Source organism: Peromyscus californicus, unplaced genomic scaffold (assembly GCF_007827085.1).
Source record: "Peromyscus californicus insignis strain IS unplaced genomic scaffold, ASM782708v3 Scaffold_8__1_contigs__length_139910024, whole genome shotgun sequence".
NCBI classification, from domain to species: Eukaryota; Metazoa; Chordata; class Mammalia; order Rodentia; family Cricetidae; genus Peromyscus; species Peromyscus californicus.
Window position 1 is genome coordinate 23614445 of NW_026294606.1, and position 14377 is coordinate 23628821.

Genomic DNA, 14377 nt, shown 5'->3' on the forward strand with positions numbered 1-14377 from the left:
GAACATTTATAATAAATAAAATTTAATTAACCTTTTTAATTAAGGGGATTACTGTTTCAATGAAGTAAAATCGGATTTTACACTTTTAGATCTATTTTTCTGTACTTACATGTCATCAAAAAATGAAAACTCCGTGATAGAGTTAAAACTAGAAAAACGGTGAAGCCCAGAGTAAAATATCCTAACTTGGTATTAGGTTAAAAATGCTGAAACACACCCAGGAAAGTGATGTTTCCAAGGCCACACAGCTAAGTGGCAGCCCATTACTGCTCCTGTGACCTCCAACTTTCTGGTTCACAAAGAACAAAGCTGCAGCCTTTCCTTTCACTCCCAGCCAGATCAGCAGCGTCTTAACTAGCTCAGGTTGCAGGACTTATTGTGAAGCTATATACCTGTCCAACTAGATTCAAACGGGACATACTTCTAAGACTTCCTGTTCTCTCAAAACAGGCTGTAAAAGGCCACTTAATCTCGGTATGAAACTGAAGTTGCCAAGGACCAAAACAACTGTTGAGCAATCAATAACACACTAACAGGATTTTTATTGTGCTTTAAAGTTATTGATTGCAAAGCTTTTTACACTTGAGCCATGGAGCCATGTCTTCATTCATTCATCCATCAGGTAAATATCTATTAAGGACCTGGCTTTGTTTGATTTGCCAAAAAAAAACCAAAAAAACAAAACAAAAAAAAACTATAGTACAGTTCTTGGCTGTATTCCTTTTTGAACAGCAGCTATTCTTTTTTGAATAGCAGTGGTTACTTAAGTAAGATAAAGTGGAGGAAAATTAGCCCCGTTCAGAAAAATCCCAAGGGTGTAATATTCCCACTCATTCACCATCCTTCTTCCACGTGGAAAGTGGCGACGCTGTTAGATTCTAGGACTTTGGGGTTGTGGATAGCTGTATTTGCAGAGGTGTTTAGTACCTTTGCATTTCTGTTCTAAAGCAAGCCAAGATTTCGGTCAACTTCCCTGGGCACTAACAGGCACGGACAGCTTGCTTTGTGTGCTCAATCCAGCTGAACTAGGCTTGTTTTGCATTTGGGAAAATCACAAAGCATTACTTTTGAACCCACCCTTGTCATTTTCACCTACAAGTGTTATTCCCAGAGTCCCCCCAAGACCACCAAGAGACTGAATCTGATGCAAAGTCAAAGAGTCTTTACTACAAGTTAACTTGGGACTCTGTCCGTCTGATGCAGCAGCAGAGCAGGAGAGACCCTGAGTAGCAATGGGGCAGGGTTTTTGAAGCAAGGGGGGCTTGGAGTCTACAGACCACATAGGAACAGATTCAAGATTGGTTTATGCTAGTGGCAATCATGTTAGTGACTTTTAATTGGCTAGGGTTAATTGGGGGTTACAGTTATCATTTTGGGGCAGGCCCGGACAAGTCCCAGGCTCTGTCCTGGAGCTGCCATGGAGGCTGGCTTGCCTAGCACGTCCACATTGACCCATGCACATAGCTCTAAGTTGGTGAGGGGTCCCAGACAATAAACAATTGACTGAACTTTGAGCAGTCAGAGTACGTGCAGAATGGGAGCTACTGCAAGGACTATGTCTTTTGTTCACGGCCCTCCCAGAAACTGCTTGCTCAAGTCTCAGGAAACTGAAATTGAGGCCTGATCTCTGAGAGAAGACTGAGCAGCCTGTTAGCCTGAGACTAAGACTGAGGCACCAGTAGCTTACACAGACATCTGTTTAGTCAAGTGACCCTGGGAGCAGGCCAGTTCAGCGCTGGTAGAAGGCGTCCACAGTCAACAGACACCCAGACCCAGCCTTCATAAGGTTAGAGCAAAGGTTATTCTCTGATACTTACCAGAGTGGGGTAATGTGACCTTTATTCAGGGCCATGCCAGTGGCATAGAGACCACTGCATCTGTAGAGATTGGGTGCAATAATCAATACTGCCTTGGCAAATGAGACTGGGTGCAATAATTAATACTGCCTTGGCAGATGAGACTGGGTGCGATAATTAATACTGCCTTGGCAAATGAGAAATTGTGAGGACATCCTTAGAAAATCACTAAGAGGGGACTGAAGAGATGGCTCAGTGGTTGAGAGCACTTGCTGTTCTTGTGGAGGACCCAGGTTTGCTGTCTTAGCCCCAACATGATAGATAGTTCACAACCACTTGTAACTCCAGTTCCAGGGTCCATTGTGCTCTTCTTGACTCCACTGGCTCCTGTATGCACATGGAGCATAAAAACATACAGGCTCACTCATATACACTAAAATAAATAGTTTTAATCACTAAGAAAACATTAGAGGGTTCCTATGCACATTAAAGCTTGCATAGTGCTTGCTGTATCATGCTTTTCATTCTAAAAGAAAAAATATGGATACAGCTGTAACCCCAGCACTCAGGCCACTGAGGCAGAAGCTCTTGAGTTTGAGACCAGCCTCCTATACAAAGATCCTGTCTTAAAAATTTAAAATCTAGCCAGGCATGGTGTTGCACACCTTTAGTCCCAGCACTCAGGAGTCAGAGACAGGCAGATCTCTGTGAGTTTGAGGCCAGCCTGGTCTACAGAGTGAGATCCAGGACAGCCAGGGCTGTTACACAGAGAGACCCTGTCTTCTTTGCTTGGACCTGCATTAGTGTAAAGTGTATGTGATACTCAGCTCGCTCTTGATAATTCTGCAGCTGGTTGAAATAATGGTTTCTTTACTTAGGTATCTAAAGAGAAAGCCATGAGGTGTTGACTCCATGAGTTATTCTTAGCATATCGCTGAGGGGAGAGCCGGTCAGATTGTGGTATTTGTTTAGATTGTCAATATTGAAAGTGACAACCCTATCTACTAAGGGGTTGTGAGGAGCAGGCAATGTAGACGTCTGGCTTCTTCAAGGTTCAAAACACAAATACACAGAGAATTCTGCAGGCTTTGCCAGTCCCAGCAATTCTAGGAGGTACTGGCAGCTGGAAGCCAGAGATGTTTGCACACATTTCCCCAGGTGTTTGCAGATGCGCCCCTGCCTCCTCCCACGCCTTTGCCTCTGTCAGGAAACAACTGCCTAGCAGGAATTGCCACTAAATGTAATTGCCCTGTTTCATGGCTGCTTATAAGAGGTGTTTGTAAGGGTTGATCCAGCTGATGTAATTTCAGACCCAGAAATAAAAGTGGTCAAGTTGTTTTCTTCAGTGTCTGGAGAAATGGCCAGATGGGAGGATATTGTAGGCTTTGGCATGGCTCAATAAAATAACTATTACTTCATCTGGCAAAGGTGAGTGAGGTTTTATTTATTTTATACTTCGAATGAAAGCCCCAGTGTTATTTAATGCAAGTTCTTTGCCAAGCGCCAGCCTGTTCCTTGGAACATAGGCAATTTCATTTTTAATGGTTGAAGCAGAACCATCCTGACTTGAAACTTCTGGAAGAGTGAATGTGTGGTGCTGCCACTGTGGGTGATGACTGTCACTCCATGTCCTCTTCCATCTGTCCTTAGGGACCAGCTGGGGTCCCATGACAGCCTAGGTTGCCACTGTGGCAACAGTAGTGAACAGCCGCACAGCTTTTACCATTGTTCCTGCCACAGCGATGACTCCACAGTGAATGGAAATGGGCCCAGCCCTCTGCCTGTGTATGAGAAGCCTGAACCCCTAGCTGGACCTTGGGCTGTTCCAGAGGTAACCCTTGTTGAAATAACTCTTAGTCATCTATGTGCCTGATAATGTAACCATCATTTCCTTACCTTTTCCCTCTCCACTCCTATTTTCTCTCTTTCTTTTCTTTTTTTCTTTTTAGACAAAATGATTTAAATTCTTTCTGACTCCTCTAGAAAGTGAAATAATAGACTGATTAAATCTTGACCTAAAATTGCTTGCTACTAAATTTTAGATGACCATGGAAGTAGATTTCGCTGCCCCTTAAACTGGGACTGGAAAGAACTTTGATTAGCTGAAGGAGACATGAAGACCATTTAGAAAGATGTTTTAACACCGATCAGTGATGTGTTTCTAAGTCCCCTGAAGATGTACCTGCACCTCTCTTCTCATTCCCTCTCAGCTTGGAGGAAAGTATCCTTGGAATGATTTGTCGTCTACATCTTTCTTCCAAACGCCTGCTAGCAGAGTTGGTTGAGCTTTCTTTCTGCTGAGGATGGGGATGGGGTTTCATTTAAAAAAACAACAACAACCAAAAAAAAAAAAAAAAAAAAAAACAACTCGCTTGTACTTCCAGCTTCTTTAAAGAGAACCTTCTTTAAAACTTGCCCCTCGAGGACCTGGGGGTTGTAGCTCAGTGGTAGAGCTGATACCAAGCATCACAAAGCCCAGTGCCTAAGCCAAACTAATCAAACAAGCAAAACCAATATCCCTAAAACCTTGGGATACAGAGGCAGTAGATTCTCTGAGTTTAAGGCCAGCTAGGGCTCCTGAGGGAGATTCTGTCTCAAACAGCTCAGTTAACCCTGTTTAGAGAAGTTATGAGTTTTATTCCATCTTCTCCTAATATTCAAAGTATTTTTGGTATCTGAACAGCTTTTACTTTTCTTCAGGTGTTTGCCTGGATTTTTTTGTGGTATTTGTTTGTTTGTTTTGTTTTGAGACAGGGTTTCTCTGTGTAGCCTTGACAGTCCTGAAACTAGCTCTGTAGTTAGGCTGGCCTCGAACTCCTGTCTCTGCCTCCTGAATGCTGGGATTAAAGGCATGCATCACCACCGCCCAGCTGTTTGTTTTTGTTTTTTTGTTTGTTTGTTTGTTTTGTTCTTGAGAGTACATTTCCGGGAGTGGAGGGGCTGAATTAAAATGTTAAGCAACATTTAAAATGTAGTTAGGGATGACGCTGTTTTAGTAAAGTGGTGGTTGAAGGTTCTCTCCCAAGATCCATGCCTTCACTAGCCCTGGGTAGTTGGCTAGGTTTCCAGTACCAGGCGTGGTTTCCCTCTTGTTGAGTGGGTCTTAAGTCCAGTAAGAGAGCTGTTGGTACCACCAAGGTGTGCGTACCACTACTGCCCCCTTAGAGTCATTGTGCCAAGCTGGTCATTGTTGTGGTTCATACCCACCCAAACTGGGTAGGACGTTGGTTGCTTCCCTCCTTTGGAAGCTTGTGTGTGTGTTATCTGCTGGTACCCTGAAAGCATGTGCTGAGAGAGAACACATTCAGGGCAGTTCTAGCTCAGGGGCCTCTGGGCCCTGTGTCTGAAGTATATCTTCAGCAATAGGATGTGTGTGTGTGTGTGTGTGTGTGTGTGTGTGTGTGTGTGTGTGTGTGTGTATGTGTGTGTGTGTATGTGTGTGTGTGTATGTGTGTGTGTATGTGTGTGCATATGATCATATGATATGTAACATGCATGTAATTGTAACAACAATTAATGAAAAGGGCCTTGATTTGAAAGAGAGCAAGGAAGAGTATATGGTAGGATTTGGAGGGAGAAAAGGGAAGGGGGAAATGATATAATTATATCATAATCTCAAAAATATAAAATAATAATAATGTTAAGCAACAGAATGCTCACCAAAACCCTTGAGTTTACACTTCATTACTGTCTGTGGGGGGAGTGCTGGCTTCTTTGGGTTCTTGTCTGTGTGAGAAACCAATCAAATAGGCAAGGACAGCATGGATCTATTAATTGTCCAGGGTATACAACTGCTGAAATGTTCACTGGGAACCAGAAGTGATGGTGCACACTTGTAATCCCAGCACTTTGGGAGGCTAAGGCCAGAGGAACAGGAGTTGGGGCCAGCATGGGCTACACAGGGGACTATTGTCTCAAATAAGTGAGTAAATAAATAAATAAATAAATAAATAAATAAATGTTCGTTGTGCCGTGTCCCATGCTGTCCTGTCAATTTTCTCTTTTTTGGGTGGTGTCCTCTGCTTAACCACATAAGTGATCAGGCAGAGGAAAGTAAGCTTTGCCATTGAAAGGCGATGGCTGTCACTTGAATTGTGTCCTGACGTGCACAGTGATGAAGGCCTCTTCTTAACACCAATGTTGAACTTAATACCTTGGCCTCTGGTTTCTAAAACTTTTTTAAAAAATAATATTTTGTTTATGTATATTTCATTTTGATAATTCAATTTTCTGACAAATGTTTTCACCTTCAACTGTTAAAGTCTTTCAGGTGTGCCTTTTATATAAGATAACTTGTTTTCTCTCCCCCACCCCGGAGGGGGGCATCCTTTTAACAGATGCTCTGTATGTTTTTTAAAAAGTTCGCCCTCTGGGGCTTGAGAAATGGCTCTTGGGTTCTTGTCTGTGTGAGAAACCAATCAAACAGGCAAGGACAGCATGGATCTATTAATTGTCCAGGGTATACAACTGCCTTAGGTTAGGAGCACAGGCTGCTCTTCCAGAGGTCTTGGGTCCAATCCCGGCAACCACATGGTAGCTCACAAACATCTATAGTGGGATCTGATGCCCTCTTCTGGAATAAAGATGTACATGCATATAGAGCACTCATATACATAAAATAAATAAATCTTTAAAAGAAAGTTGTTGTCTGAGGTTTGAATTCACATTTTGTTCTTTTACCCTCTGTTTGGGGATCGCCTGTATATCTTTAAGGAGACAAATGTAGGTATTCATGTTAATCAACCTCAGAAAATACTTTTTCTCTCTACTCATGAGAGCACTAAAATAATTAACAGATTCTTTCTCCACCTTATTAACCCTTCCCTCTGTTCTAACAGTTAATTTTTATTGTTATTTATTATTATTATTATTGTTATTATTATTATTATTATTAGATTAAAGATGTGAGCTATCACACTCAGCTATTTCTGTTTTTTTAGGCTTATTTTTTATTTTATGTGTCTGAGTATTTTTCCTGCATGTATGTCTGTTCGTCATGTGTGTGCCAGGTACCCATGGAGGTCAGAGGAGGGTGCAAGATCCTCCGGGCCTGGAGTTACAGAAGGTGTTGTGAGCTGCCGTGTGGATGCTGGGGGTCGAAACCTTTCCTTTAAGGACTACTGGCGACTCCTGGTCAGGGACGATCCAGGTGCGCCAGGACCGCCTTGTGACCAAGGTCATACAAAGGCTGTAAAGCTCCTGCAGAAAAACAGCTCTCTAGATGACAGAAGACAATCACTGTTTTCCACAATGATTTCTTCCAGGTCTAAGTACTTATAGGAACCAGCTACTTCATTCTCATGGTTACCCTAGATACAGTGAAAAACAGCTATTTCATTCTCGTGGTTGCCCTAGATACAAGGATTCTGTTAGATTTCTGCTACGGTGTCTAAAGCTGGGATGGCCCCCGACCCTGAATAAAGCACAGGGCAGGCAAGCAAGAACACAAGCCCAGATGCCCAGCACCACATAAAAAGCCAGGCATGGTGACGCACATCTGGGATTCCAGCGTCTCTGGAGACAGAGACAGGAGGCTCCCTGGGGCTTGCTGGCTTGTCCTTCCAGCCAAACCAAGGAGTTCCAGATTCAGTAAGAGACTTCATCTCTCAAAATAAGGCGGGGAGAGGGGATGGAGAGACATCTGAGGAGTTTAGAGTACTTGCGCTCGCAGAAGGCGTGGGTGCAGTTCTCAGCACCCACATAGTGGCCCACAACCATCTCTAACTCCAGTTCCGGGGGATCTTCTCCTCTCCATGGACAACAGGCGTGCACATGGTACACAGACATACATGCAGGTAAAACATTCATACACACAAAATAAATCTAAACACGTTTTAAAAAAATGAAGTTCAGTGATCAAAGAAGACACCCAATGTCAGCTTCTAGCCTCCACATACATGCATGTGCACATGCGCGCGCGCACACACACACACACGCACACACACACACACACACACGAAAGTGTTGAGCAGGTGTGTGTAAAGGGGACATTTACATGTGTGCCACCCCAGAGCCAACACAGTCTGGATTAATCAACCAAAATTTATGCTTGAGGTGCTTCTGGAAGTTACTCTCTTCATTTGGTAAAAATGTGGTTCATTGCTTCACTGCTCTGCATCCTCTGTGACTCTGTAGGTACCTAACGGGCTGGTTTTGTGCTTAGCCCTAGGTTGTTGGGTGGGGGTGGAGGGGAGTTTTGGGTCTGCACAAGGAGATTGTGTTCCTGGAGATATTGCAAATTGACTTCTGGGAGAGAGAGGCCCGTGTAAAGGTGGAGAACAGGCCACCTGATACAGAAATAGGAAGTCTGTCCGGCATGGTGGTAAACACTAGGAAGGATGAAGCAAGAGGATTAAGAGTTAGAGGCTAGCCTGGGTTACGCAATGAAATCCTGTGTTAAGCAAGACAACACAAAGAGCCTAATGCCGGGAGCCTCTGCTGTGTAGTTCCTGGGCCCTGGGATTCTAACAGTTCCCAGAAGCCGTTGTCAGCCTCATGGCCTGCCTAACATTTTTTCTGCAGTCCAGCTCACCTACCTCATGATTTGGGGAGGTTTAGTGGTTTCATGTTTTTTGGAGCTAGATTTTCTATCCCAAGAAGGCATGTATGATGTTAAATCTTTGCATCTTTTCTCTTAAGATACTCATTTTCTTTGTAGGAAACCTCAACCCCATCTGGAAACCAAGGTGAAGAACTTCTAGGAGGTAATATGAACCCTGAGCTGCAGTGGTTGAGAAAAAAGAAAAAGAACAATTCCTAGGTACCTCAGTCTCTCAAGTTGCTGGAAACTGAGAAATCTGATGGGAAAATTCCACTGTAGATTTGCTTAAAAATTCTCCTTGGAGAATTGTCATGTCTGGGGAGACTGTTTCTATGGGGTCTAATAGGTTTTCTGTGCACTCCCCTACCCCCATCCCCACCCAAAAATGAGTTTCTCTGCTGATGCACTAAGCCAGATCAAGTAGAACTGAAAAGGTGTAACAACAGGTTTATTGAGCAAAGCGACTCCTGGGCAGGTTCTCTGGTCCTAGAGATCGAGGCCAGAGAAGTTGAGTGCCCAGGCCAGGGCAGGAAAGTTTTATAGATTGTAGGCCAGGGGTGATGACCTGTCCATCACAAGCTGGGTTTGTGCCAAGTATGGTCAAAAGCTGAGTGCTTAGGAGGGGACAGGGGCCACTGGGGCAGCATCAAGGGAAGAAGTTGAATAGTCACCAAGAATGTGGGACTGGGCTTTTTGGTGCCTTTCCTTTGTTTGGAGACTCTCTGAGCAGGCAGGATTTGGAGGGAGAGAGAGAGAGAGAGAGAGAGAGAGAGAGAGAGAGAGAGAGAGAGAGAGAGACAGAGAGAGAGAGACAGAGAGAGAGAGACAGAGAGACAGAGAGACAGAGAGACAGAGAGAGACAGAGAGACAGAGAGAGAGAGAGCACGCTTTATTTCCAGTGAAGACTGGTTCCTCTCTGTCCTTTTGTGTTCTCTAGCTTTTATCATCTATAAGGGGTCAACACACCCCTTAATCTTGGGCTTCTAGGACTTAGGGCAAATACATTGCACCTATTACATGAATGTCAGTGCAAATGGATTAAGGATTAATTATGCTTCAGTTTTGTCTGTGAGGGCTGAGATGGAACACAGGACCTTTCCCACACCCACATTTTATTTTTTAAAGAGAAAAAGCAGGAGGTAGTTTCTGTGGCTATGGCTTCCTGGTTTCCCTCTAGGCCATTGACTGATTACTGGGGACCCAAGAGGTGGCTCTGGAGTGACAGGCTGGAGGTATTTTCTCAAGTTTTCATTTGTTCTGAAAAGAACAGACTTGGGCCCACAGAAAGTTTTTGAATGGGTCATATTTGAGGAAGGGGAGGAAATACTTTGTCACAGAAAAGAGAAAGGGAGAGATGGAGAAAAGAAGGGCACCATTGCTTATTGGTGTTCACAGGAGAGATGGAGAAAAGAAGGGCACCATTGCTTATTGGTGTTCACAGGAGAGATGGAGAAAAGAAGGGCACCATTGCTTATTGGTGTTCACAGGAGAGATGGAGAAAAGAAGGGCACCATTGCTTATTGGTGTTCACAGGAGAGATGGAGAAAAGAAGGGCACCATTGCTTATTGGTGTTCACAGGAGAGATGGAGAAAAGAAGGGCACCATTGCTTATTGGTGTTCACAGGAGAGATAGGCACCAAGTCCTACTGAGCCCTGGCTGGGCAGACCCATCCTTTGTTATCCTAAAGAAGGGAGCAGGTGATTGTGCTTTTGTGCTCAGGAGGCCATCATGGAGTTTGCATGCTTCTTGTTTTCCCTTAAGAGACATGAAATATTTGTATCAGTCAGTTGTTCTAGATGTCAGTCTTTAGATTTACGTAGGAACAAATGGTGCTTATTTCAGCTCTCAGGGGATTTATTTTGGGTTAAAATGTGAGCCTGCTCTTCTTGCCTTCGTGAGCTATGCAACACACAATGAGGACATGGCAGTAAGCTAGGTGTGGTGTGTATCATCAATCCCAACACTTGTGAGGCAGAAAAGTGATGTGTCTGAGGCCAGCCTGGCCTACACAAAAACACTGTCTCCAAAAATAAAAACAACACCCCCAAAGATCTACTTTCCCAATACAGACTGTCAGGGTTCCAATCCTGCCTACTAGCTCTACTACCCCAGACAGATTAATGTCTAGTTGGTTTCCTTTCTGTAAAGTGGATTGTCCTCTCTAGCTCAGAGGCTATGTGAATGTGACATCCAAAGAGCTCCTGTGTGTCCTTACAGCACCTGGCATACAATCACCACAAGAATGGACAGCCGGGTCATAGACCCGGAGAAGCACAGCTGACTAGAACTCAGCACGAAACACCAGCTGCCCAAGAAGATGAGTTTAAATTTCTAGTAGGGAAACTAAGGAGAAAACTGAAGAGACTGGGAACTTGGGCATGCACTGTTTTCCACATGACATTCCCAGTGTGCACCGATACAGCTGTCTACCTTGGCTCCTGTGAATCTCCCTGCCTTTGCATTTAATAGGCTTACTCATCACACTCCCGACCACAGGTTACAGGAGAGAGAGGGCGTGCTCACACCTATGGGTGTTGTGTCAACCCAATACCTCTCCTCCAACCACAACATGTAAACAACACAACCCCCCCCCCCCCCCCCCAACTGTGCTTAACTGCTCAGGAAAGACACCTGGAACTGAATTTAAGAAAAAAAAAATTCAGAAAGTTCAGGAGAAAAGGTAGAAAGATAGAGTCTTAGACAGGATCATTTTCTGTTGTCCTGGTTGACCTGGAACTTACTCACTCTGTAGACCAGAAACTACAAACTACAGAGATTTCCCTCTGCCTCTCCCTCCTGAGTGCTGGGATTAAAGGCATTTGCTACCTGACCCAGACTGGAATTTCCCAGCCCTGGCCACATAGCTCTAGTGGCTGGAAGTCCCAAGCTCAGGTTTCTCAAAAGAAATATGGCTCAAAAGACTAAGGTTCAGACAACACACCACCAATGGCTGATGCAGGTGATTTCAAAGTAATTAATGCAAAAGGGGACTGTATGAGTCTGCTAGAACTACTGTAACAAAGTGCCTCAGACAGGGCGGTTGACGCAACAGAAGCTCCTCCCCCAGTTTCCCAGGCCCTGGCCACTCAGCTCCAGGGGCTGGAAGACCCAGGCCCAGGAGGTTCTGGCAGGAGTTCTCTCCCTGGCATGTAGATGTACTCCTCTGAATGCCCTCACAAGATCTCTTCTTGGTGTTGATACTAAATCTGAAGAAGTAAGCTCTGCTGCCTTCTCACTTAAGATCACTAATCCTCTCAGACCGGGATCCTACCCTATGATCCCTCCAACATCGATCATCCGCCCCCCAAGGCCCCAGCTCCAAAGACTCTCAAAATGAGTGCTGAGACTTAGTATATGAAACTTGGGGAGGGGCACAACGTTCAGTCCCTGACATCCTTGCCACGGAATATGAACCCATGGGAGGCAAATGATGGTGCTAGATGCATTTAGACTTGCAAAAATTACAAAGAGCTTCTTCTGTTACATTCAATGCAAGGAGGAAGAAAATGTGTTAGTTTAAAAAAAAAGTGAACTTGGTGTTTTGGGGAACCTCGGGAAGCCTGACACCTTGGATGGAAAGCACAGATATAGTTATATATGGTCATGGTGTAACCTCTTATCATGGGTTCCAGGCTTTCGAAGTGGAGGCCAGGTTCTCTGCTTTGGAATTACTTGATACATGAATCTTGTTCATTTACATAGGTCTGTTTAGTAAGCAGAGATGCTGTTTACAAAGCATCCTCCTGAGTTCTCAGGCCAGAAGCTCCAGTCTCATCCTTGGCTTTCCCTTTTTCCTAAAAGGAATTCTTCCAAACACCTTTGGATTTCTGTTTCCTTCCATCTCCTCCAACTGTCTAGGTTCCTGCAGAGCCCTGTGTGAAACTGTCTTTCTCCTGTCTGTAATGGCTTCTGCAGACCCAAACCTTCATTTGAATATTGAAGAATCAAACAAGAAGTTCATGTCAGAAAGTGAAGAACTGTACAACTCCCTCATGAGCTGTCACTGGCAGCCTCTGGACACCGTCCTGTCTAATGTCCCTGGTGAGCCTCACCCCCACTCCCCAATATGAAACAAGTATTCACTATGTCCTCCAACTGGCCTATTAATTGTGTCTTGCTTTGGCTTTGGAGAAAAAAATTCCAGGAATATATTAGATTCTGAATATATTATTAACTTTTTTTTTTCCTGACTGGGATTGAGCCCAAAGTCTTGCATGTGTTAGGAAGGCACTGTACCACTGAGCTATGCCCTCAGCCCTCAGAAACTGTATGGAAATATAAACTTCTGGGACTTCAGTAAGAATAACATGATGATATGATATAAATAAAGATTACCAGCACAGTTATTCCAGGAAGTGTGTTATCAAGTCAGTTCCAGAAGAATTCACATGACTGACGAGGCAGAAGTTAAAAGATGACATTGGAAGACAGATTTTATAGAGATGGGTTTGCGCTCAAGGGTGGTGGCCTTTGCTACTGTGTTTTGCTGACTTCCTGTAACAGTAAACTCTCATGGGGAGAAATCAGATGCACATGGGATATAAAATCTCCCTTGGCATCTTGTCTGGCAAATGTCAATTAGAGCTAGATGCTCAATCTTCACTAGCCCTCAGGCTCTGTTTAAGGAAGTTGGTTTAACCATAGAAGACAACAAAGAGTCATTCAGTTGAACAAGAAGATTCCTAAGCATGAACAATGTTCACCACATCCATACAGCCTGATGGTTTTGCTAAGATCAAGGAATTGGGACTTTATACAAGCCAGTTGTGAAGCTTCAGTGTGCATCATAACTGTGTTTATGCAGTGGGAGTGGGGTAGTTGGAGAGATGGTTCAGTAGTTAAGAGTGCTAGTTGCTCTTCCAGAGACCCTGGGTTCAATTCCCAGCACCCACATGACAGCTCACAACTACCTGTAATTCAGTTCCAGGGAATCTGATGCCCTCCTCTGCCTCCTACAGGAACCAGGCATATATGTATGGTGCATAGATGTACATGCAGGAAAAAACAGATAGTCATAAAATAACAAACTATAAAAACCCAACTAGGTTTTATTGTGCTCTGGTTTATTGCTTTGCCTCAAATAGACACTTCAGGGAGACCCCTGGATTGAGGTCATAGACTTGAAAGCTAAAAGCATATGTTTAGGAGGATTGATCAGACCACAAGCAAAGGGATCGGACATGACCTTTGCAAAGGTACTTAGCTCATGCTGAAAGACCTGCTGCACAGGCCTTCGAAAGACCCTCAGAAAGCCTGGTGGGCTGTAGCTGCTGCAAACTAAGGCAGGGAGCAGGACTTCCCCACCCCACCCTGTCACCACTTGCCATCTGAGCCCAGACTTTCCTTCCCATAAGGATTATCTTGAGCATTTCTCCTGACCTCTGCCATAAGATACCCATAGCACTCTTGTACCGTAATGTGACTAAAGAGTCCCCAGACATAGCCATATGCCCTCCAGGGGAGAAATCGTGCCCTCACCTAAGATTATAGTGATGATCACCAGGCTCCAGGAAGGTGTGTTGAGACTGAATCAGAAAGTTTGCTCTAGGATTTGATAGTGAAATGAAAAAAACACAGATACAAATCAGCAGGGCAAGGATTTAAATTTAGTCAAGTAATCCTTTGTTAGAGAAATGACCACAAATCCATACTGTTTGCATATTTGTTTTAAAGGGACAACCAATTGGATCTCATTAACATCAATCTTGTATAGAAATAAAGGCGGGGGGAGGGGACTAAATGCTTACCCAGCATGCATGAAGCAGGCTTGATCCTCAGCATCCTGTAAATTGGGTATGATGGTGCATACTTACATCCCAGCCCTGGAGATGAGGGGAAAATGAGGCAAGCAGACTCTTTTGGTTGCTGCTGTTTGGGTTGAATTGGGTTTTTGAGACATGGTCTCCCTATACAGTCCAAGCTGGGCTCAAGGTCATGATCTTTTTGCCCTGGGCTCCCAAGAGCTTAGAAAATGGAACTTTAAAAAATGTGGCTAAATGAAGTTAGAACAAGGAGATACTTTTTGTTTTTTCTCAGGC

The 14377-nt window shown here is 44.1% G+C and overlaps 1 protein-coding gene across 1 annotated transcript; it reads left to right on the top strand.

Annotated features, from left to right (window-relative positions):
- Positions 1 to 3366: 3366 nt before the first annotated feature.
- Positions 3367 to 12409, top strand: CUNH6orf52 (chromosome unknown C6orf52 homolog; the record flags this gene model as incomplete). The annotated part of the gene is made up of 3 exons (XM_052728452.1): positions 3367 to 3627; positions 8455 to 8500; positions 12255 to 12409. Coding segments are annotated over 3 exons (462 nt in total), but the record flags the coding sequence as incomplete, so codon positions are not given.
- Positions 12410 to 14377: the final 1968 nt, after the last annotated feature.